This window comes from Ochlerotatus camptorhynchus, unplaced genomic scaffold (assembly GCF_037179485.1).
Source record: "Ochlerotatus camptorhynchus isolate MF236.1 unplaced genomic scaffold, CSIRO-AGI_Acam_v1.1 ptg000085l, whole genome shotgun sequence".
Lineage (NCBI taxonomy): Eukaryota > Metazoa > Arthropoda > Insecta > Diptera > Culicidae > Ochlerotatus > Ochlerotatus camptorhynchus.
In genome coordinates this window covers 6,411,103-6,435,563 of record NW_027040575.1, presented here as the reverse complement: position 1 = coordinate 6,435,563, position 24,461 = coordinate 6,411,103, and the positions used below count along the sequence as shown (strand labels likewise).

The 24,461-nt window shown below is 39.5% G+C and overlaps 2 protein-coding genes across 3 annotated transcripts in view; one reads left to right on the top strand and one right to left on the bottom strand.

Moving 5' to 3' along the window:
• Window positions 1-24,461, bottom strand: part of LOC135698365 (receptor-type guanylate cyclase Gyc76C-like) — a 200,199-nt gene that overhangs the window by 148,275 nt on the left and 27,463 nt on the right. The gene's annotated exons all lie outside the window — the stretch shown is intronic.
• Window positions 17,116-17,856, top strand: LOC135698409 (protein quick-to-court-like). Its single transcript, XM_065218385.1, has 2 exons — window positions 17,116-17,136; window positions 17,185-17,856. The coding sequence occupies exons 1-2, from the start codon at window positions 17,116-17,118 to the stop codon at window positions 17,854-17,856; spliced, it is 693 nt and encodes a 230-aa protein (XP_065074457.1).

Here is a 24,461-nt window from a genome sequence, read left to right as displayed (position 1 = left end):
ATGAGGCTCGTTCTGCCGCGGTTAGTGATGTATGCTAAGCATATTTAACTCGTTTGTTAGCCTGAGATGCTGCCTTTGCTGCTACTCACATTCGTTGTGCTACACACTGGCAAAACCGTGCGGCAGTAGGGGCAGTGGCAGTGGCGGCGTCGGCAGAGGTATGACTCCTCCTTTCCCCCAAGGGCAGTAGGAAGTTCGCCAGCAGAGAACAAGAAAGATGCAAGCTAAAAATAAATCCGTAAAATAATAAACAGAGATATGAGTGAATGAGAAATACAGCACGGGCTAAAACAGACGGCCAGCGGAATACGAATATTTTATATTAAAATTTATTTGCTCAAGATAAAAGCGTCGTTTAGCTGCGGGTAGAGGTTTATATAGGTGTGTGATGGCCAGAGGTTTCGGGAGCTGCAGTCTACTTGCACGGGCATGAACAGTGATCGCGTACAGGAAAGGATAAATAAAACCAATTAAGAACCGCAGCAGGACCCGAGACGATTATTGGTGAGATTTGCTGTTAATGGGAATGTATTTTCCTTGGAATGTTTGTTCTGCACCTTTATTGGATTTTATGACTTCGGTCAAACTACTATGCCAATGATCAGCAGTGTCATAAAGTGGCTTCCTCTTGTGTGTTTGGTAATTTATAGGATAAACAACAAAAGGTAGGCTTTATACACATTTGAACGTTATCTAATTACGTGATGATTGTAACTTTTGATCCCTTTTCTACCATTCTTCTAGATCGAGCCCTAACCATAAGCAAAATTTTGGGACATCTCAAAAGAAAAGCGAGGCAATGTCATTTGTGACTCTCTGCTATATAACTTGATTGGAACGGTGGAATGAGATAACCAAAATGCTCGCATTACTTATTCCCATTCAAGGCAGGAATCATTCACCACTGGATTAATATCACATTTTCAATACAAAAAAGTGCGCAGCAGAGCAAATCCATGCCAAATAGTGAAAAAAAAGAATGACCCTCTCCGATTTCCATGAAACTTTGCATAATGGTTCGCTATGGGCAATCATTGAAATTTGTGAAAGAATTCGGCCATTTTGAGTCGCACATCATGCTTCAAAATGTCGTATTCGATATTTTTCATTTATTTACGGCAACACAACTTTTCTTCTAATCGGAATGACGTCTGCGACAAAGTTGAAGGAAACCAGATAGCATTTTAAAAAATTGTGCTGTAATGGTACATGTGGAGTTGGTTAATATTTCATATGAGCACCCCTTTAAAGAGAGCCCGTAATTGTAATTTCGGAATGTACACGCATTTCAGTTCTCTCTAATTAAAACTAGTATACGGATTCCAGGATCGCCATAAAACTTAAAAATAATTTATTTTTCGGATATTCTGATGAACGGTGGATCAAAACGCTAGGATCTTTTATGTCCGACGTGTCGGTCTTTCAACTTGCAAGGTGTCCATTCAATTCAAATTTTTCAATTCCCGGTTTATTCCCGGATCCAACGCAAACATCGCCTCTGTCAAGCGGCGCCGGTAGTGTAATGGTAAGCATGATTAACTCTCACCCCAGCAGGCCTGGGTTCAATCCCAGTCGGTCCCGTCAGGATGTTCTGAGACAACATCTCTAATCACGGAAGTACAGCCGTTGGTCGCCGGTTCATGAATTGATGGGTCGATAGGTAGGGTCCAGGTGTGGGAGCTGCCTCCCTGGCGTCGGTACCATTGGTACTCAGCACGGCAAACAATATCGACGGAAAACAAACCAAGGAAAAAAAATCGCCCTTTCCTAAACAGAAAATGATAACCGTTTATAGTTAATCATTTATTTTTTCATCAGAATTGGTCTACAATACGTATAATTGTAGATTTGCGTTAACTGTTGATGACCTAGATCTACAAAATCTCATGGACTCATGAATTTGTATAAAATCAAAGACCGCCTGCAAAAAATGATTTTAAATATTGTTTTGATAAGTCGGAAATAGCATATGGGTCATTCCAGCTCAAGTGAGTATAGAATTTTAGAAAGTTGTAGTCGATGTCACCGAAGTTAGCCGTCGATGCTATTCGCGATATCAACGAGGGATTCAGAGGAAACTAAAGTCGCACCCGAAGTCATTCTGGAATTACGTAAATGAGCAGCGCAAGGAATCCGGCCTACCTTCTTCAATGGTGTTGAATGGAGCAGTTGCTTCCACTCCTCAGCAGATCTGTCGCTTGTTTTCTGAGAAGTTCGCCAGTGTTTTCACGAATGAGAGATTTACTGACGAACACGTTACCCTAGCAGCTAGTAATGTTCCACTGTACGGTCAAACACTGGGTGCGATGGATGTCAACGTCGAGATGATTTCCACTGCCGCATCACAACTCAAGTCGTCCTTCAATCCAGGACCCGATGGCGTTCCATCCGTATTCCTGAAAAAGCATATCGCCAGCTTGCTGATGCCCATGCTTCACCTATTTCGATTGTCCATCTCGAGCGGTACATTTCCATCTTGTTGGAAATTCGCACATATGTTTCCTATCCACAAAAAGGGCAGCAAACGGGATGTGGACAATTATCGTGGAATTACGTCGTTGAGCGCAGTTTCGAAGTTATTCGAGTTAGTCATCATGGAGCCTCTACTCTCTCATTGTAAGCAGTATCTAAGTGGTGATCAACACGGCTTCACTTCCGGTCGTTCTACTTCCACAAATCTGCTGTGTTTGACATCGTATCTTACGGAAAGCATGGCAGAGAGGACTCAAACAGACGTCATATACACCGACTTGTCAGCTGCTTTCGATAAGCTAAACCATGCCATCGCGATTGACAAGTTGCATAGACTTGGGGTCAGCGGCAACCTCTTGCGATGGTTTCGTTCATATCTCACTGATCGGCAACTGATGGTTGCCATTGGTGACAACCGGTCCAATATCTATCTAGCTACGTCAGGAATACCTCAAGGAAGTCACCTCGGACCATTGATTTTCTTACTCTACTTCAATGACGTGAACTTGGTCATCGAAGGCCCATGACTATCGTATGCAGACGATCTTAAAATCTACCTACGAATCCACTCGATTGATGGCTGTCACTTCCTCCAACGTCAGTTCGAAGCCTTTGCCAGCTGGTGTAATTTGAACCGAATGGTGGTTAACCCCACTAAGTGTTCAGTGATCACTTTTACTCGGAAGAAAGAACCAATCACATTTGAATACAAACTTATCGGCACTGTAATCGACCGTGTGAACCATGTGAAAGATCTGGGTGTTATTCTAGATTCTCAACTTACGTACAAGCAGCACATCTCGTACGTTGTCGACAAGGCGTCTAGGACATTGGGATTTATCTTCAGGATAGCAAAGAATTTCTCCGATATCTACTGTTTGAAGTCACTGTACTGTTCCTTGGTGCGATCCATTCAGGAATATTGTTCTGCAGTCTGGAGTCCAAACTACAACAATGGTGCTGAGAGAGTTGAGTCCGTTCAACGCCGTTTTCTTCGATTCGCTCTGCGGAAGCTGCCTTGGAGAGACCCATTTCATCTGCCCAGCTATGAAAGTCGTCCGTGCCAGCTGATTGATCTGGAGCCTCTCCGAACTAGAAGAGACACCTCTAGGGCCCTGTTCATTGCGGACACTTTACAAGGTAGAATTGATTGCAGTGCAATCTTGGGGCAAGTCAACATTAACGTCCAACCCCGTGCGCTACGTAACAACGTTATGCTGAGATTGCCACTTCAGCGCACAAACTATGGCATGAACGGTGCAATAGGTGGGCTGCAACGAGTGTTCAATCAAGTCTCGGGCATCTTCGATTTCCATATGCCTCGACAGCTGCTACGAAGATACTTCTCATCGTTCTTTTCTGGCACAGTTAACCGTGAAAGATTGTGTGTTTTATCTATGTATTTTATTCTTAGTTTTTATTTTTTGATTTACCTATATCAGTTACTTAAATCATCATTGGGGCTTTACACAGCCTGTTGATGCAGACAAATAAATAGTATGTGCACAGAAACCATGTAGAACCACTCTATACCGATTTGAGCAAAGCATTTGATCATATTGATATTACATCCCTGGAACGACTAGTACTTGCTGTTAGTGTTGGCTTGAGTGTTGGTAACACGTAACAATTGAGGATTGCAACGATTTTTGCCTGAAATTATTAATTATTTTGTTGTACATTTGTTCTAAAGTTTCAACATTGGAAATTCTATGTACTTCGGTAGTACTGTACCAGGGAGGCAACTTAAGAATCATCTTCAGAACACTGCCTTTTTTTCCTGGTCGTGCAACAACTAGACCATATTGGCACAGTGTAAAGCATGGCCGGTCTATCAACTTGTTTAAATATTAGAAGTTTATTCGTCAGGCAAAGTTTGGATTTCCTGTTTATAAGAGGATACAAACATTTTATATATTTGTTACATTTGGCTCGAATGCCCTCAATGTGATTTTTAAAAGTTAATTTTTGGTCAAGTATTAATCCAAGATATTTCACTTGATTTGACCAGGAAATTGGAACTCCGTTCATAGCGACTATGTGACTACTACTAGGTTTCAAAAACGAAGCTCTAGGCTTATGTGAAAATATTATAAGTTGAGTTTTGGAAGCGTTGGGAGAAATCTTTTGTAAATAAGAAGAGAAAATGCCTAAACTTTTCTGCAGTCTGCTGCAAATAACACAAAGACTTCTTCCTTTAGCGGAAATGCCTGTGTCATCAGCGAACAAAGATTTGTGGCAATCCTGAGGCAAATCAGGGAGCTCCGAAGTGTAAATGTTATACAATATAGGACCAACTTCTGCTCTAGCAGGTAGTCGATTTGAGTAGCCTTTAGATTTGTTTGAACGAATTAAATTGGTAACTCTTAAGAGTTGATGAGTAGTTGAATACCCATGGCGAAATCCAAACTGCTCATCTGCAAAAATTGAGTTCGTATTGATGTGAAGCATCATTCTATTCAAAATTATCTATTCAAAAAGTTTATTTATTGAAGAAAGCAAACTTTTGGACGGTAGTTCGAAACTTCAGCTAGATTTTTATCCGGCTTCAAAGTTGGAACAACTTTCGCATTTTTCCATTTATCAGGAAAGTATGCCAAATGGAAACATCTGTTAAATAATTTTACCAAGAAAGACAAGGTACTCTCTGGGAGTTTTTTGATGAGGATATAGACAATTCCATCATCACCTGGAGCTTTCATATTTTGAAACTGTTTAGTTATAGACCTTACTTCGTCCAAATCAGTCCCCCAGGAATCATCAAAAATATTTTCCCGAGCGAAAATATTCAACCTGATTCTCAATAGGACTAGTAAGACCCAAACTGAAATTATGGGAACTCTCGAATTGCTTAGCAAGTTTCTGAGCTTTTTCCAAATTTGTGATCAAAATTTTACCACCTTTTTAAGTGCTGGAATAGTCTTTTGAGGTTTTTTTCAAAAATTTTGTGAGTTTACAACAGGTTTTTTAACTCGGGTCTAATTTTGAAACATTATTTTCAAAAGTTTTGTTCTTCAGGGCAGAGAATCGCTTTTTAATTTGTTTTTGCAAATCCCGCCAGATAACTTTCATGGCAGGTAACCCAAGTAACAAGTTTGGTTTTATTAGGGTTCTGTAGACCATGATTTAGACACAGTAAACAGCGCCTATGGCACAACAAATATTAAAAACAAAGCCTTCCCGCCGCTCGTGACAAATTTTCCTAACAACGTATCACGCATGAACAGAGCTTGCTTGCGAATATTTGCAGTAGCTGTCAAATGTTGACGCTAAATCGAACCAGAGAACCTCCAGGATTTTTCGGCTTCACACAAAGTATATGGGAATGGCATTTGTGTCATATCCATGCTTCTTTTCAAATAACAATAAATAGGAATTGAAACTGGACTTCTTAAATGACTTGAGGCATATTTAACTAATTGCCAACAAATAGTTCGATTCAAAGGTGAAAAATCAAACCCTTTTACTGTTACTTCTGGAGTCCCTATGCATCGCATCTAGGCCCTATTTGATTTATTTTATTAGTAAGCGACATCTCTTTTATTCTTAAAAACATAAAAGTTTTAATCTATGCGGATGACATAAAGCTCTTTCTAGAAATAAGATGTTTCTAAAATAAGAAGAAGAAAGTATACAGACATAGGGTTAACTACCCCATTTCCGGCCTATTAAGCACAACCCGCACTTAGTCTTTCTTAATCTAGCGCAGTTTAGCACCAAACGGAATGTTATTATTACTGATGGTTTCCAAATTTATTTACCTTTCCGTACGTACCGTAATATTTGATAAAGAGAAATCAATCGTTGAGATATTGTCAAAAGTCTAACACTGCTTCTTGACGCCAAACTCGGCCTACGGATTCTAAACTCAGCCTAACGCATTGAAACGCCATTGAAACGCCAATGAATTCACTTCGGCCTATCGGATGAGGATAACAATTGATTCGGTCGGAGCGCTTCTCTTGTTTTTGTGAATTATGAGTGCAAACCTTCATTTCACGCGTTCTAATTGACTTCGTTCAGTAGCTTATTAACTAAAGTATAGTACCAAACGCATAATTGACTTGTTAACTCTTAAATCATGGATTTATTTGTAGTTTTCTGCTCGATAGGCCCAAAATGGGCGGTTAGGCCGAAGTAGTTCTCTACCCTACCAGAATGAAACAAGCTATGTTTGGTGTAACAAAAGCCTTATGCAACTAAACGTTCAAAAATGTAAATCAATAGCTTTTATTAGAAAAAGAAACAAACCAGACAAAACAATTGTATTTGGTTAATTTTGCAGGTTGATCGAAATTTTGTTCCGTCCAGAGAAGTATTGTGCACGGTTACTCATAACATCATTTAAAATTATTAATAGTGCTTTAAAAATCTGATCATGAATTATTGATAGAATGGGTAAACTTTCGTGCAGCCACATAATATAATTTGTTTGGTTTATTTATTACGTTTCCAAACTGCCTGGAGTTAAGATCTTTATTTTTCATTATAGTAACATTAACACTCTTGGATCATTCGTGACTCATTATTTTGGGGTGAGAAGTAAGGATTCACCGATTCCTAGTCAGGAACAGGATTTTTTTTTTCAGTAATCCAAGGAACACATCTTAGTCCTTGTTACTTTTTATGCCTTGTTGATAGTGACAAGATTCGGATTTGTCCACCGAGAATGATTTTGAAACAAAGAAAATATGAGTTAGTTGGTCTTCACCTATGTGATTCCAAATCTTCTATTCGTTGTTCCCTAGTTTGAAGTGGTTAAGACTAGGTTTCTGATGCATGATCATTATCGGTGTCATTCTTTAATTTTGTTGCTAAGAAATCCAATTTTGACACTAATTGTAAGGTCCCGCTCTTTATACGTTTTGGAGTGTTGAAACACCCCCCAAAGACGCGACCCTTTGTCATCCAAAAACGTATTCCTTCGTAACAAAATCAAGCAATAACACTGATAATGACCAAATCATCAGAATCCTAGTTTTAACCACGTCAAACTAGAGAACAACGAATAAAAGATTAGAAATCACGTAAATGAAAAATAACTAGCTAACTCTTTGTTTCAAGATCATTCTCGATGGACAAAGCCGAGTCTTGTCACTACCAACAAAGCATAAAAAGTAAAAAGGACTAAGATGTGCTCCTTTGATTACAAAAAAAAAATCTATTGCCCTAGTTTGAGGTAGTTCGGACTAGGCTTCGGTGGTAGATTTTAATGCCAGTAACGTACCACAAAAAGGTAATCTACCAGGCGTTACTGGGTTGACGATGATAAAACTGTAACACTTCGTTTTGATGACTGAACGCCGAAAACAATGACTTATTCTTCAAGCTCTGTAAATTACTTGGTAAGTCTAGACATTTCTTAAGTTTTCGAAGATTCTCTGATGTTATTGGAACTCTAAAGATCTCTGAACATTTATAATGATCCCTAGACATGAATTTCTCAGAGGTTTTTAAATGTTGTCACAATTTTCCTGATGATAATTTGACTGAAATTTCCTTTAGAAGTTTTAGAATTCCTTCAAGTTTCCTAAAATCTTCAAATTTTCTCTTACGTTTCCTAATTTTTCAAGTAGTTTTCTTCGCGTTCCAAAAATATTCATGGAGATCCAGTCATCTCTGAGAAAAGTAAGTGAGCAACCGAATTTTATAGCTAAATTAGTTTCTTGGTTTTAGTTTGTTGATATCTCTGAAACCAAATGATTTAAAATGCTGACGCAAATTGTGAATTGTGATCCAACATTTGATATGGAATAAGAATGTTTGAAAGTAATTTTAAAACAGCCAAGTTTTAAATTAGAAAAGTTTTTCTTATTATAACCGTTTACCTACGAATTTCTCTGGAATAGCCAACCTTTTCTTATTTTCAAACAGTTCAAGCTCGAGCACCAACAATGGTAGTTTCATATCCAACTTCATAGCCAACCATTTTCAACGAGGATTGATGGTAAACTGAAGAGAAAACTGTTCGAGGCATCTCACAACACCAAGCAAGTATGCAGGAATACTTATCGTATTTCAGCAACAATCAAATTCATCCGCAGCTTGAACCATATCTATATGCTTACCGAGTGAATAAAAGAGAGCCATTCCATTCCAGGGTATTTACAGTGCGGTAAACTTTTACTTCTCCCACGCAGGAAAAAACGGAATTTCGCTCGGATGAAGGCTGGAATAGATGTTCCTCTGCCAGTAGCAAAGCACATCTGTAAACATTTTACAGTACCGCATTTTTCCACATTATTAAATTACCCAGCTTTTGCTTTTCGTACATGGAAAAAGGTGACCGATCATTTGATTTGCATATCTTCGCCTGAGGGTTGTGACCCGGGTGAATAGGGACAATTTCCTTGATCCTGACGAGTTTAATGTGTATTGTTCTGCACCGGATATTTAGTATCATATTGCAAAACATGCGGACTTGAATCAAGAATGGTATCCAATTAATAAATACCAACCTTTTATCTGTTTGCCTTCATCGCAACGAAGCTTGGATCGTTCCTGCTGAAATCACATGTAACGATTTCTTTTTGTCATAGAAACTCCAGAAGTTAGTAAATCTTCTATCCAAAGATTCCTGAGTATGTCAAGAAGCTCTCCATAATTTAATTTAATTTATATCCGCCGCCGTAGAGTTACCCCTTTGGATAGCAATATACTCCGAATGTGGTTTGGAAATATTGATTCTCGTCTTTCCTATTGGTATTTTGCCACAGTTTAGTTCATACAAATTTCCTTGCGTTATCGAACTAAATGATTGTAACTCCCTGCGAAATAGCGAATATTTTTGTTGTCAAAATGGCAGAACTTTGGATTCCATCAAAAACATAGGATTTTTCTTCATTCAACATATAAAAAAAAGGATTTTTATTTTTTCAGATCCCATTCCGCGAAACGGCCCAACAACGATGCACGTAGAAATGCAGCAAACTTTGTAAAAGTTTTGCGAATTGACGAGCTGCGTAAAACTTCATATAAGTGTAATGAATAAACTTCTAAGAACTTCAGGAGCCCTCGCTTCAGTTTAGGGAACTTCGTTGCAGTTTTCCAGAGATCTTACTTCAAAAAAGCTCCATGAACTTCTTGGAGGCTTTGGGAACTTCTTTAAATTTCAAGAAACCTTCCAGATGTTCAAGAATATTTATAGATGAAAGGTGCCTTTCCAGAAGTGCAAAGATGTTCAGAGATCTTCGTAGAATTAAGAGAGATGAAAAAATATGGAATTTTGAATAAATTTAGGGAAACAAACTTTGTCGATTTTTTTTTTGTTCAGGCATATTTATTTTTTATAAAACTTTTGATTAGGTCAAATATTTCATGATTATTTGGGTGTGATCATTGTGCTGAAGGTTTAAGGGTCACGTCAATCATTTGAAATTTGTATGGAAATTACTATGGAAGAATTGAAAAAATCACTTATATTGGTCTAACTTTGCTTCTACACATGTCCAAATGTTGAATAGTGTTATTAGTTTTCGAGATCGACGTAAATCGAGAATAAATAAACTTTTTTATGATCGAAAGAGTGTAGAGGTGTCATTTTATCCAAAATCCCCATACAAAATTCAAACTAAAAGCGCCAGCTCATCCTACTAGCAAATGAGCTAAAACTTTCAGAGAATGGATTTCTCACCTAAAAGAACAAATCTAGAGGTTGGCCCATGGAAAATTAGAACTTTAATTTTTGTTGGCCACTCTAGTAGAACACCCCTACAGTTTCGAAGAAAACAAATGTCGGTATATACTGCAATTTCGATGCATTTTCCTCGATGGCGTGCAAGCAAGCTACCAGAATCCAGCGTTTAGTAAAAACCAAAACCGAAAAACTGCCGGACCATAGACAGCACCTTTACTTTGATTTGTGAACTTTTTCCATTAGCATAAATTAGATCGAATGTGAGAAACGTTTTAATTTTCAGTACACTTCAGTTGTTTTTGTTGTTGCTGCTGCTGCTGCTGCCGGAGTTAGGAGACATTTGTGTTTACTATTTTTAGACATAAGGTTAACACGATTGAGCACACGAGCTGACAAGTTCGATGATGAGAGATGTTTGGACTGTTGACTGGAGTAGATTTAAATCGGCTTGTTCTTTTACTTTTCTCGCGTGAACAGTCAGTTTTGTCGATATATCATGAATTCTAATAATAAGCTTTATCTCTGTGTGTAACTCACCGAGTGAACCAGAGGCAGAAGCAACGACCACAAATCACAGGCCTTTAGGTGGTTGTAGAGGAAAAGTTTAAATGTTGTGCGATGAGGAAAATGTTGCGTGGCATGCGTGTCATAAAAATATGGATGACATGGAAAATGTTGCACGACATGAAATATTTTACACGGCATAAAAAATGTTCCATGACATGAAAAATGTTGCATGACATGCAAAATGTTGCGCGAAACGGAAAACTAACTACAACGTACGCCACGGCGTTACTTTTCAAAAACGCTCGGGGCATCGTTTTCCATGTGGAAAACGATTACTGGGACTAGTTGCTGTTAGTGAACAGGCCCTTAATTAAGTAACATATATATGTAAATATAATAAATACAAAACTTTGCTTATAATATTAGTATTCCGTAAGTTAAACTACATACCAATTTATTTTAAAGTCTGCATAAATATCATGTTTTTTTTATCAAAAAGGTTGAAAAATTCACAATTTTTTTTACATACGGGTTAAACGGACAGGGTCGGGGGTAAAAAACAACTGGTATGTGCCGAAGCTCATCATGCGACACAATTAGTCGCATTAGCATTCAAGAACAAGATCATTAGCGATGACGGTGGACCTATTTTGGACATACAGCTTTCCCCCCGAAGAACACGTTTTCAACCAATCGGTCTGATTTTCTGCGAGTGAATAGTTCTCCATTGACACTACTCACCAGTGATGCAAAATATCATGACACTTACTCGATACTCGTCAACGCATCAACCGACTATCGCTAACAGAACGTTTTATCACGCAGTGAGAGGTAAAGCCATGACAAACAACAATCACCAATAATGGTCGCTGCTCACAAGCAAAACGTAACACTCGCTGCTGATGATGTTAAGCACAAAAAAACAGTGAAGACTTCTGCAGTACGATGATTAGAAAAAGCGAAACGACAGAAGAGAATTAAAACAATGCCTACGCATTCCAAGTTCGTCTCGGCACGCGCAACTGTGTAAGTTACAAACAAAACTGGCAAAATTAAACGGAAGCTGTTGGCCTCACTCACATAAGCAAGCAAAGCAGCACAGATGAGTGTCGTGGTTGTCGGGAATGACCAGATCGGTGATGGATCACCACCGAAGACGACATTCACCAGTTGCTTTTTACTTTTTTCGTCAACTTGATGGATGGTCGGTCTTCGAGAGTGCTTCGACAAGCACATTAATGGAGATGTATCAAGCGTTACTACCATCAGCTCATTGACGATCGTGATTGTGATTGGTCGCAACTCTGCTATTCACATTCTTAAAATCAGACCGACTGGTTGAAAACGAACGTGGGTAGAACCAGTGTTGCATTATTTCATCAATATCACGTGACAACTGACGTGCAACATTTATCGATTCTCATTGATGAAACCGCTATTGAAATGCTGACTGACAAAATATGATGCGACATGACGTGCGTTGCTTTGTTTGTTACAGGTTGAGATTGTCGCAGACTGTTTTTTTCTTCATTAGGCAACATGTGCTTCCTCATCGTTTCGATGTGCTTAGTGGAATAAATACCATATGTAACCGCGAAAACTGTGGTTCTGGGTTGTGCATATTTCGAAACATTCAACAGCTGCGGGAGGTAAAAGGCTCTTTCCCAATGGAAACCCTGCCATATGTTGCGATTCATGACTAAGCATTACGATTCATGAAACGTGTCACGCAGCACAAGTTTCAATGGAACTGCTTCGAATTCGATGGTAAAAAATGGTGGTTGGATCATCCAAATACTGTGAATATCAAAATATCTAGATTAAAAAATTCACATTTCGAGAATAACAAGCAAACTCTGAGCAATGATCACAGTCGAGGTGAAACACAAGCTTGTATCCTTGCGCTATGAGTTAAACGTTCTCGGAATCAATGCTCAGTATGAACTCATTGAGGAATATTCTAATAAAAAAGACCGTAATCCTTATAAAATAAAATGATAACCATCTGCAATATTCCGTACAAAAGTCCGAAAATAACTCGTCTTTCCAGGATCTAAAGATTTACTACGTTAAATCAAGGTACTTGGCGAATCTTGTCATGTTATTCAATACTTCGTTTGGACTTTGTTCATGTGGGAACGCTTTATTATTATTATTATTATTATTATTATTATTATTATCCTTCTATTCTAATCCCCAAAGTGCTCCGATTGTTAATTGGTGATTTATAGCCGATGGAAATCGAGTGCCAGGGTGGCGGATGCAGCACCTGGAAACCAAGAGTGCCCAATTTTGATCTCCAATTAAAATACATTTCACATAAAAATAATAGTTGAAATTACATTCAGATCAATTACGTATCGAAAAGCGCTCGTACTCGCTATTTTAATTTGTTGTGATCCAAGAAGTGTTCCCACTAGGTCAACTATAAACGCTTTCACTGGATTTGGAGCATTCCACGAATTTCATAGCGCCTCATTTCAACTGCAAAAACCGCGTTCCGTATATGTTTCGGAATTAGCAGATATATTCTACGCAGTAGAGCTAATTGCATCACTACCCTTTAACAATTTTTTTGATTTTACGGATAGTCTTAGCTCATTGGAGGTTATTCGTTCAATGAGGCCGATGAAGCACTCCTCGTATTTCCTGCCTGAAATACGATCTAAACTGAGTTCTTTATCTAACTGCTCCTATACTTAGTTTGGATCCCATCTCATTGCTCAATTCCGGGTAATGAGAAAGCGGACTCGCTAGCTACGGTGGGCGCTATGGAAAGCGATATTTTTGATCAACAAATCGCCTTTGCGGAATTTTTCTCAATTACCCGTCAGCACATCCTAACCAACTGGCAACAAAAATGGAATGAAAGTGATCTGGGAAGATGGCTACATTCTATTCTCCCACAGGTATCGAACAAGCCGTGGTTCAAAGGATTGGACATGAGCCGTGACTTTGTACGTGTCATGTCGAGGCTCATGTCCAATCACTGCTCGTTAGATTCGCAGTTCTTCCGAATTCGGCTCACAGGCAGCAATGTGTGCGCTTGTGGTAGTAGGTATCACGAGATCGACCACGTGCTTTGGTCATGCAACCTCCATCCGCATCCCTCAGGGCCCGAGGAAAATAACCTTTGGAGACATATTGGCGAGCCGAGATCTCGAATATGTAAATTTAATTTATGTGTTTTTAAAACGGATCGATCTAAGGATTTAGTAGTTAGTATCCTCTTGTGTTCTCCCAAGTTGTTAGCTGCCCATCGGTGCACCCCCATGTTTGTCTTTTTCATCAGTGTGTCGCTTAGTTCTACATCAAGAACACATTGCTCTCCAAACCCTGTGTTCTCAATCCCTTCTCTGACATCCAATTGTTGCAATTGTTACCCCTAACCTCGAGATAGCCGCGAGTAATCGGCCCCCGCTTTACAAACGTTCGTTTTAAGTAAGTTTGTAATCCAAACACTGAAAATTGGCTCCGCAAATCAACAGCAAATGAGCCTGGAAAAATAAACGCAACAACATTTCAACCCGATCATGCATATGGGCCTATCTACAGTGATTGATTCTCTTTATCGAGTTTCTCTTTTGTTGATTACTCGGTTGAAAAACGCCTCTGGCTGTATTTGTCATATTAGTTGCTAGATAATAGCTTCTTCCATCGTAATGCTTGTTGAAAATAGCTGGAAACGGTTTTACATGACCGTGGCAGTCCAAACATAAAATCATTGGGTTGATTCCAAACGAAACGGTTATACCAACCGGTGGTAACTAACGATTTTAAATTGGCTCACTACTTGTCTAGCCTATTGGTCCCAAGCAAATCTATTAAAGTACCCCATTCTAGTCGAAATTCTAGTACTACACTATCTTTGTTTTGATTCGCTATGAATGTTTGACAGATAAAATGAGGGGTTCGTGGATTTTCCTGTGTTTCGAGGGGTGCATCGATTAGCTTGGGACCGAAGAGAGTACCAGAGCTGAACCAAAAAGTTGAGCACGTTTCTTCGGGACTGGAAGCTTAGAGCTACCTCTATGGTTATACTTGTTGGAACAAACCAATATTATAAAATGTTCAAGATGAGCGTCCTAATTGACAACCGTAGTTATTAAATGAGCCAACCAAGCATGAAATTATATATTGTGTGACAAGCGCAATGGTACTCTATACCGAGGAAAGTCGATGAAATTTCCATCCCGAAAGATTTCGTCGATCTCGATTCCAGGAATAGAACCGCCGCCTCCGGTTTGAAAATACCGTGCCTTTACTGACTAGGCTATCTAAGGCCCCTCATTGGTGCATGGATCCAAATTACGTTATATAAATCTTATTATTCTTATGTATTTGTAGATAGATTTTATCGTGTGATTTAACTAACATATCAGGAATAAATTCAAATTCCACAGAATTTATGGTTCATTTCCAAACACGCGCCCATCAACGGTAACTGGAACGAACAATGCATCGACTTTTGTTTGTCAGTCTGACGCATATGCAAACTAGTTGAAGGCCATTTCATCACCAATGGCAGTCACATCACGTACTACTATCTGGTGATCTGTTTTAAAATTCAACCAATTGACAGATGTACCTTCAGTCTATGGTGCTTGCTAGCTTTGGCATTTCTTCCTCCAGGAATCAGAAGTAAAAAACAGCAGCACAAACAAAGAGAAATGTGCATATGTATATTCATGTTTCTTCAAAATATTGTACTGGTAAACCGTAAAGGCCGCGAGGGGCGTCCAACCATACAATGTTGCCTTTTTTCCTACAGCTGCAGTTTAACTCGAAGCTCTCTCGAACAAGAGCCATGAAAGAAACGTAACCTCGCTAAATTTAGTAACTTTTAGGATTTACGACGTGTGTTTGCTTCTACTTAGCATTCAAATGTAAACTGTGTGAAACATACGGACTGTTTGGTTACGGTTTGCTATAAATAGCTTTTTATTTATTCAACCAATGTCAGCTTATATGACTGATAAGAGTGTGCGCTAGGAGTGCGCGAATAAGAAATATGGAATATTGTTTGTTCGATCCTCGACTGCACTCCTCTTGTCAATAATTAGCGTTCGATTATCCAGCAAACTGATTGCTGGAATTATTACTGAATAATTTGACCATATTTGTAGTGTGTCCTATCTCTGAACACCTTGTGTTTGCGATCGTCCGTCACGCCAGTGGACGTTTATTTTTGGCTTAATTATTCGTCGATATCAGCAAATTATATACTTGAGTGATTATCCTGCAGTAGCGGCATGGTTCAAGATTTATTGCACTTCATTTGACAGGTCTTTATCAGAGTTCGTTTATTATTTTCGTACACATAAATTTCTTCCACAGAGGAAGCATTTCTGGTGTCTACTGATGATTGTAAACTTTGGTCAACGCTCATAATATAAATGGTTTCTCTTCTCTTCACAAGGCGAGGGTATTGCGGAAAATTTTCAGCCTCTAGTTGATTTGGCTGTTTACATAAATTGACCTTCGTTTAGATTTTTAGCGGCAAGTTTGAGCAAAAAAACATCATAGAAATATTAAGTGATCGATTCCAGCTTTTCCATTCTGGCTTTATACATTAGACCTGCAAATTAATACCGGCCATAAATTTAGGTTCTTTCGATCCAATACCAGATATTTCCTTGGGTGGTAAAAACACGCAAAATAAGACGGCATCATTTTCACCGATAAAAAAAAATAGGCGCTTCCAGAATCAGTGTTCGAAAAGTTTCTCTCAAATCTCATTCATTGAGCTATCCTGAAAGAATAAACTCGCGTGTGATTATGAAAACCAAAACTCACGCTTGATTTTCACATGCATTTTCACGCACTTACACTAACATCGCCAAAAATTGATTCCAAGATAAAACGCATAAACACCGCTTAAACGTCAATTGATTACATGTACATATATGTGCCAATAATTTTCCATCGAATGATGCAACAATAAACAAAAATGTCAAAACATAAAGCAATGCATTTTTGAATCTAAAACCTCATCGTTCATCATAATGCTTCTTTCCTCAAGTTTTCACTACATTTTTCTCAAATACACAGACAAATTGGGCAAATTCTCTTTCCATAACGATTCGATTGAACATATTTTGAGTTCCTAAACTAACATATAATTATGAATCTGTGTTCCACACTTCCAGATTTCTATGAGATGGATAATAACTAGGTAGGTCATGACTTTTCATACACATTGCCTGACAGTTGGTGAAAGATCATTTGGATTCAAGCTGCTGCACGGGTAAGCTGAACATTTATTAGCTGCTTTGTGGGTGATTTGCCCATAATTAACCCATAATTGCAGGAGACGAACCTGGAATCTTGGAGACCTCCGATAGGTAATAAAGGGCAAATCACCCACTTGCAATTGGAAATATGAACTCGACCGAGACGACCGTTCTGAGAAAACGAGTGAGGACGAATTTGCAAAAAATCGTCTCCTCGCAGTGGCAAGGCCACACAAATACAACGCGACCATCCGTACGTGGCCCGCAATGGCACCACGTTCAGTGGCCGTATGATGAAATACGCAGTACATACATTGCTCGCGCCATGCCGGACAGACGGGTGAGGACTACCATACCCCAACCCAGCGGTATCAGCACAAGATCAGACAACTGAAGGAGCTGCTCTCGCAGCCTCACATAGACCTGGAGCAGCGTGATACTGAAATTCTAAGACTTACCAAAGAGGTTGTTGAGCTGCGGCTCTTCAAAGCATCGCTCAGTTCCCCGGAGGAACGTTCAAACTTCAGGGACGCCGTAACGGTACAAGAGAACACCACCAACGATGCAAACACGCCCAGCTCTCAAGGCATTTCACCGATTGTCCATGGCATCCACCAGTGTGCAGTTCATGGACAAGATGTCCACCTTGATAAAGAGTTGCAGAGCTCGTTTGCCGATGTGGGACATTTCGAGGACATTACGACCTCGTCGATCCATTCCAAGGATCCGTACGTACACACGCAGGATCGTGCTTGCGGAAGCAACGATGACATTGATACCGAGAAGCAGCGGCTTGTCGAGATGTACAAAGCTCGCATTGAGAAGCTAGTTAAACAACAACAGGCAGACGAACAGCAGAATCGCATGTCCAACAATGATCGCCTTGAGGCTTTGCTGCAAAAATTGTCCGAATCGAACAGCAGATATTGTGATCTGGATCCAGACTACTGTGAAAATCACCAGTCGATTAACGTTGTCAAACTAAATTTTAATTCTAGACGCAGCTGATGCCACTGATGTCGCTAAAAAAAGATACGGCGATTTGTTTTTGTTTGTATGAAAAAAAAAAAATGAGAAATACTGATTTTAATGTAAAAATTGACACTGGTGGTTCAGCAAATTTTTGCGGAACAAAACTAAAACATATTGTTTTCCATGATTACGCCAAAAAAATGGAAATAAAATCAACTCTCCATACTTTTTTTGTATTGACATTATCAACTGACAGCATTCAGTTATTCATTATCATTAATTATTAATAATAAAAAAAATTGTATAACTTTTATACCGAAGGAGAAGTAACAGAGCGTAAAATTATTGACTGTCTTGCTGAGTGTGAAAGCACTGCACTATTCAATCCATTGCTCTGTACAGACCGTTTGTACCAAACGGTAAAGGAAGAGACAATGAAAGAGCCAACAAAAACATTCAGTCACTCACGAACAGGTGACTCACACCGCTTGCCTTCGCTCACGCAGGCATTTTTCCATAGAAAATGTACGCTCAGTCATTCATAACAAGTATTGAGTACCATCACGGAAGAATAAACGTACTGACTAAGCTGCTGACTGAGTGCTCGGCTGTCAGTGACTCGTTTACCTCTCAATCATTCAGACTCTCACGAGGCAGTGATTGATGAGGCAGATGGCAGTTCATATTCATATGAAAATGACTCGATGAACCTGATTGTTCTGCGCACTGAGAAGTAAGATATGAGATGGATAATAACTAGGGAGGTCATGACTTTTCATACACATTTCCTGACAGTTGGTTAATGGTCATTTTGATTCAAGCTGCTGCACGGTTAAGTTGAACATTTATTAGCTGCGTCGTAGGTGATTTGCCCATTATTAAGATCGGTGGATTTTCAGAATTTCTAAACGTAAAGTTTGGAAATCCAGCACGTATTTAGTAGTATTTGGGAATAGGCATATATCATTAATTCATAAGCAGATAGATCCCTCCAAATTCTGTCACCCGAAAAGCACCGGTTTGTTCACTCGCGGTAATCTTAAAAACTCTTTCGATCCTATTTTTTTTTAAATAACCAAATTGAAATTATTGAAAAATCCTATAAATCAATTTGCAAAAATTGCCTGACGAAATGACAACCGCAAGGAGAGGGTTTAACTCTTATTATTTTATAGAAATAAAAGAATTATTAAGCAGTTCAGTAAACAAGGTCCATCAGAACTCATTTGTTCAGAAATAGTATCTATTATGTAGCCAGCATCTCAAGGTCATCACTTTTTCTACAGCAAAATAACTCATTAATCGGAAATATTTTCCAATAGTACTCTCTTCACCGCGAATGAATGAATGAATTATAGGATAATGGGCGTAAAATTACGCTTATGCTTAATGGAAATCATGCGGCTTATTTGCTAGATTAATTCTATGGGTGCGTACTATCTAAAAATAGCTCTTTAAATATTCAACGATCTCATCTTTTAATACCGATCAATTCCCAGTTTCTACTGTTGTACAAAAGACATGAAAAACAACCATCAAACTGCTCCTTCTCTTGTATGCTTATATGGTTACTGAATCCGTTACCCTTAATATGCCTCTCCGTATCTACTGGTAGACGTAGTTTAATGGTCTCTAAATCATAAAACGAAATAAAACCATCATTTCTGTGCAGGAATGGTAATAAAATTAGCACGTCTTGAAAATGTTCCAAAATCTGACCGCCGTCGATGAGTGTAGAATGTAAATAAAAAAATATGTGAATAGCCAGACCAAGACCAGCAAAACCGATAAGCCGCGAACCTGCGAATCCCAATGCGCGAATTGAACAAAGTTGAGACTCATAAAACAAATAGAAATCACAAATCTTCCAATCACGAACAACACTCACGTAGGAACGAAGGAGCACTACAAAAGGCAAACCTCGATGGAATCCTCCCATCAATACCGACGCATATGGAAATGATATGGCTTATTTTGATGGCGGCTCTCAGTGTAATCCTTCATACAACGAAGTCACTCCCAGAAGGGGTGCATCAACGAGACCGCACGAGTGCGCTCTCCTCATCAGTGACAGCGACGCTTTCTCTCAACCTCAACTTATTCAAATATGAAAAACAAAACACCACCAACAACGTGTACTGATCAGTGCAAAAAATAAACAAATTGTCGTTTTCCCCAATGAAACATCTTTACCCGCCCTGAGTACGGCCTCTAGACTCTGCGATTTGTATCTCCGGCTGTTTGTCTCAATCCACACGGCGCTCTGGCGGACAAGGGTACATACAAAAACGGCAACCTCAGAGTCCGAATTCCTCGGGGAAGAAAGAGAGCAAAAGCCGAGAACAAAGTAAACGAAAACAACCGCGACCGCATTTAACATTGAACTTAACATTGCCGAAATCGTTGCGCCTCTCACTTCGACCGGTACCACCGCCACCTCCATTTGACGCCATGCTCAATCCTACATGCGGAGCGATCATCACCACCCGCCATGTCGCCTTCAGGCATTATTGTACCGTCGTCGTCAGGTTAGTTAAAATGGATCGCGAGACTTTGCGCTCAAGATCAGGACAAATAACAACAAATACAGACAACAGACGAGCTCCCTGCAAAATAAAAAGCTTGTCAATGTAGCTGGTTGTTCAGGATTTTTACATGGAAAACTTAGGTCAATGAAAACTTCGCACCGATTTTACATTCGGCAGTTGGGATATGCTTAGATTCTGAAATCGCGGGCGGGGAAAATGTTCAGATATTCATTACAAAAAGTGTGGTCCAGTCCAACTTGGGACACATGAAATCGACACTACAAGTACTTAATATTGAGTTCCATTCACCTAGGTCGACAGTTGCGTGTGCCAACTTAATTTTGAGTTATGGTGTTATTGTCATTCACTCGCATGAAAACAAACTACTTATTTGTAAGTTATATTCACCCAAAGTCAAGTTCAAACTACACAGCTTTAAGTTGTATACTAATGCACGTTGCTTACATATTAGATCCGGATCTGACGCGTTGCGGCAAAGTGACAGCTAAATCTATTGTTTAACTGTTAAATTTACGTCAAATGTACGCCCTTTAGATTGTTTGGTTTTCTCTTTTTTGACAACAAACATGCGAATGAGAGGCACCCACTCAATAGTTAGTTTAAAGGACTCAGCCGTTGGGTTGTTTTGTTTAACCGTGTAGGAATGTATTGGTATAAATTATAAAAATATATTCCGGTGGAGCTCGGATGCACTCCCGAACTTTTTCCACGATGAATCTAGCCCTGAGTCAACGGAATCCCGCGTCACCTTGCCGGTTCTTTTGAGCTTCCGCTTGACAAACGCCCAATACCGTTCGATCGGAGGGTGAAATCGGGGAGAGTCGGGAGGATTGATGTCATTCTAAATGAAATCCAAACCCGTTGTTGCGTGGCAGCTGGTCAAATCCGGAGAAAACTTAACAAGTCCTTTGTGTCCCTTAATGAGCGGTAGAATGTGTTTTCCCCTAACTTCTGCTTGTACACCTTATTTGTGAAGAAAACCTGTTTTTTTGTCCGCATCTGCAACACTTTTACCAGATCTAGAGTTTCCAAGTAAATTTATCAGTGAAAGTGAACTTTTGTTCGTGCATCACGCCAGATAGGGTTTTTGATCTAATTTCCGTCCTACTAAGCACAACCCGCGCTTTACTTCTCTTTACTGAACGAGGTTAAACAAAAAATGGAATATTTCTGTCAAAAATGACTTCTAAATTTATTCACCTTTCCATACGTACCGTTGGATTTGATAAAGAGTCACACATTGTAGAAATATTGTTTAAAATCTAATACTGAGCACTTCTTGATTCTAAATTTGTCCCACGAGTTTCAATTCCGTCCAACGAATTGAAACGCCATTAGATTGTCTTCGTCCTACGGATAAACGTAGAAAAAGGGGATTCGCTAGGAGCGCTTCTTTTGTTTTGGGAACAATGAGCGTAAATATTCATACAATGCGCTCTAACATGATTTATGTTGCATCTAATGAACTAACGCAAACTTATTATTGATTTGTGCACGGTGAAATCATTGATATTATTGATCTTTTCTGATCTATAGAATGAAAATGGGCGATTACGACGAAGTAGTGCTCTACCCTACACCGTTTGAAAAAAAATTATGTAAAATTCTGCGATATATAGCGCACACGTAATTAACGCTATATTTGGCGTGAATTTACATGATATTTCATGTAAATTTAAGTGCGATATTGCAGAAATTACCAATGTTGTTTCAAGCATGCAAACGATTTCGATTTTGATTATGCCAACCAGAGCTGATAAATATCACTGCCATCATACGACAATGAGAAAACAGAAAATCTTTCTCATCGTTTTCTCATTTGATGGTAGTGATAAAAGCATCTCTGTAAACATCGCGCCAATCCAACCCGAAAAATTCCCAAACCGGACCGGGAATCGAACGCAGCCACTTCCAGAATGGTCTTGCTTTGTAGCTTCGCCTTTACCGACTGAGCTAAGGGAGGCCCCGTGTGAATATGCGTAACTGAAACTAAAATCTATTGATTACTGTGGAAGAGCAAGCAATGTCTGAAATTTATAAAACTGGTGAATATTGAGATCCATGATCATGAAATTGTGAATGTGTCATATAACAAAGAAATTTTTATAGATATTTACTCCTTAAAGTATGCTCAATTATCGAAAAAAATATTAACGATCCACATCCCTCCCCCTAATTCAGTAACAAAATAAAACTGGCAGTCCAAGATTCTACCAAGCAGATAACTACTAATAGACTCGGAACTGACAGCAGCAGTAGAACGAAAAAGACGAGAAACTGAAAGAATATTAAAAAAAAACCGATAAGGTCTAAAATTAGTGAGTGAGTCGTTTTTGACTTGATTTTATCTACTAAACATGAATTGATTTTATCTACTAAAACATAGTAATTATCACTTGTAGATAGAGTTAATGTGGAATAAAAATGACAAATAAATGATAACTTTATTTGAAGGCACAACAATTTTAGTAACAAGTAATTAAATATGAATAGAATCTAGTTAGCGTGAAAGATGGTAGAGGTGAAAGTAAAAAAGAGAGAACAAAATATTATTTTTTGAAGGCAAATCCAGACACAGCGGTCAGCGCTGGGTAAAGCAAGGGAAATTATGCAGGGTATAAATACGGGCAATCTAAGCTTGTTGAAACATTCGGACGACTATCCGGTGTTGGCCGATGTGGGCTCATCCGTCAACCGATTCCAAGCTTCCCGACGCAACTACCATCGCGTCAACTGGGATCAGTTCCAACACTGTTCGACTCCACTGTCGACTACGGTGTCCTTCCGGAGACGCCTGAAGACGTTGACCGGTCTCTGCATTCCATCGAAGAAGCGATATTCCGGGCAAGGGAACAACACGTGCCAGTATCCAGACAGGGTAGCAATACTCTTAACCTTGACAAATCCACCAAAGACCTTATAAGACTCTGTAACACCATCCGAAGGCAGTACCAACGATCTGGTCTGCCTGTCCTTAAGACCCACTGCAATCTCCTAACAAAAACCATTCAAGCCAGGAGGGTGAACCTCGGAAATCAGGACTTTGCTAACAGAATCCGCTCTCTCCCAAATTGTGCAAAGCCCTTTTGGAAACTAACCAAAATTCTTAAAAACAAGCCAATACCCATTCCACTACTGACACCACTGGATAGTCCCTGTGACCCAGTGGTACATCTGATAACTCCTGTAGAGAAAGCTGCCGCGATAGGTCAACATTTCGTCAGCTGTCATAATCTCGGACAAAACATCGTCAGCTCTCACGAAGCTGAGGTTGCTGAAAACGCAACCAACCTCCATCAGATTCCCAATATTTTTTACGAGGAATCCGAGATTAAGGCTGACGAACTGTTGGCCTATATCAAATCATCTAAAAACATGAAGGCCCCAGGTTTCGACAACATCCTGAATCTGGAACTCAAACACTTGAGTTCCAGATTCTACAACCATCTGGCACTGATTTTGAATCTGTGCTTCCAACTTGGCTACTTCCCCTCGTGCTGGAAATCAACTAAAGTCATACCCATTCGGAAACCTGGGAAGGATCCGTCCCCTCCTTCAAGTTATCGACCAATCAGCCTTCTCTCAGGGTTATCAAAACTGTACGAAAGTGCAGTCTATCACAAGCTCCTAAAATCTGCCGAAGAAAACAACTCGAGGAACAGTTTGGTTTTCGGAAAGGTCGTTCGACCGTCCACCAGCTGACTCGAGTAACAAACATTCTCAAACGGAAAAAAAATTCTGTTTCGAAACCATCTACCATGGACGTTGAAAAAGCGTTCGACGTAGCACTAGTGAAGATAATTAACAACTATCTATCGAACAGGGCGTTCCGAGTCTCTCTGAATGGTATCACATCGGATGTTCAACATCGGTGCTGGGGTTCCACAAGGAAGAATCCTTGGCCCCATTCTATTCAACCTGTTCACCTCCGATATGCCTGCTCTCCCTGATGGTGGATCGTTGTCTCTGTTCGCAGATGACACATTCATCGTCTACAAGGGTAGGGTCATCGGAGTTCTGACTGCCAAACTTCAGAGAGACCTGGACGTCCTGTCTGGATATTTCAACAGCTGGAAGATCCGTATCAACGCG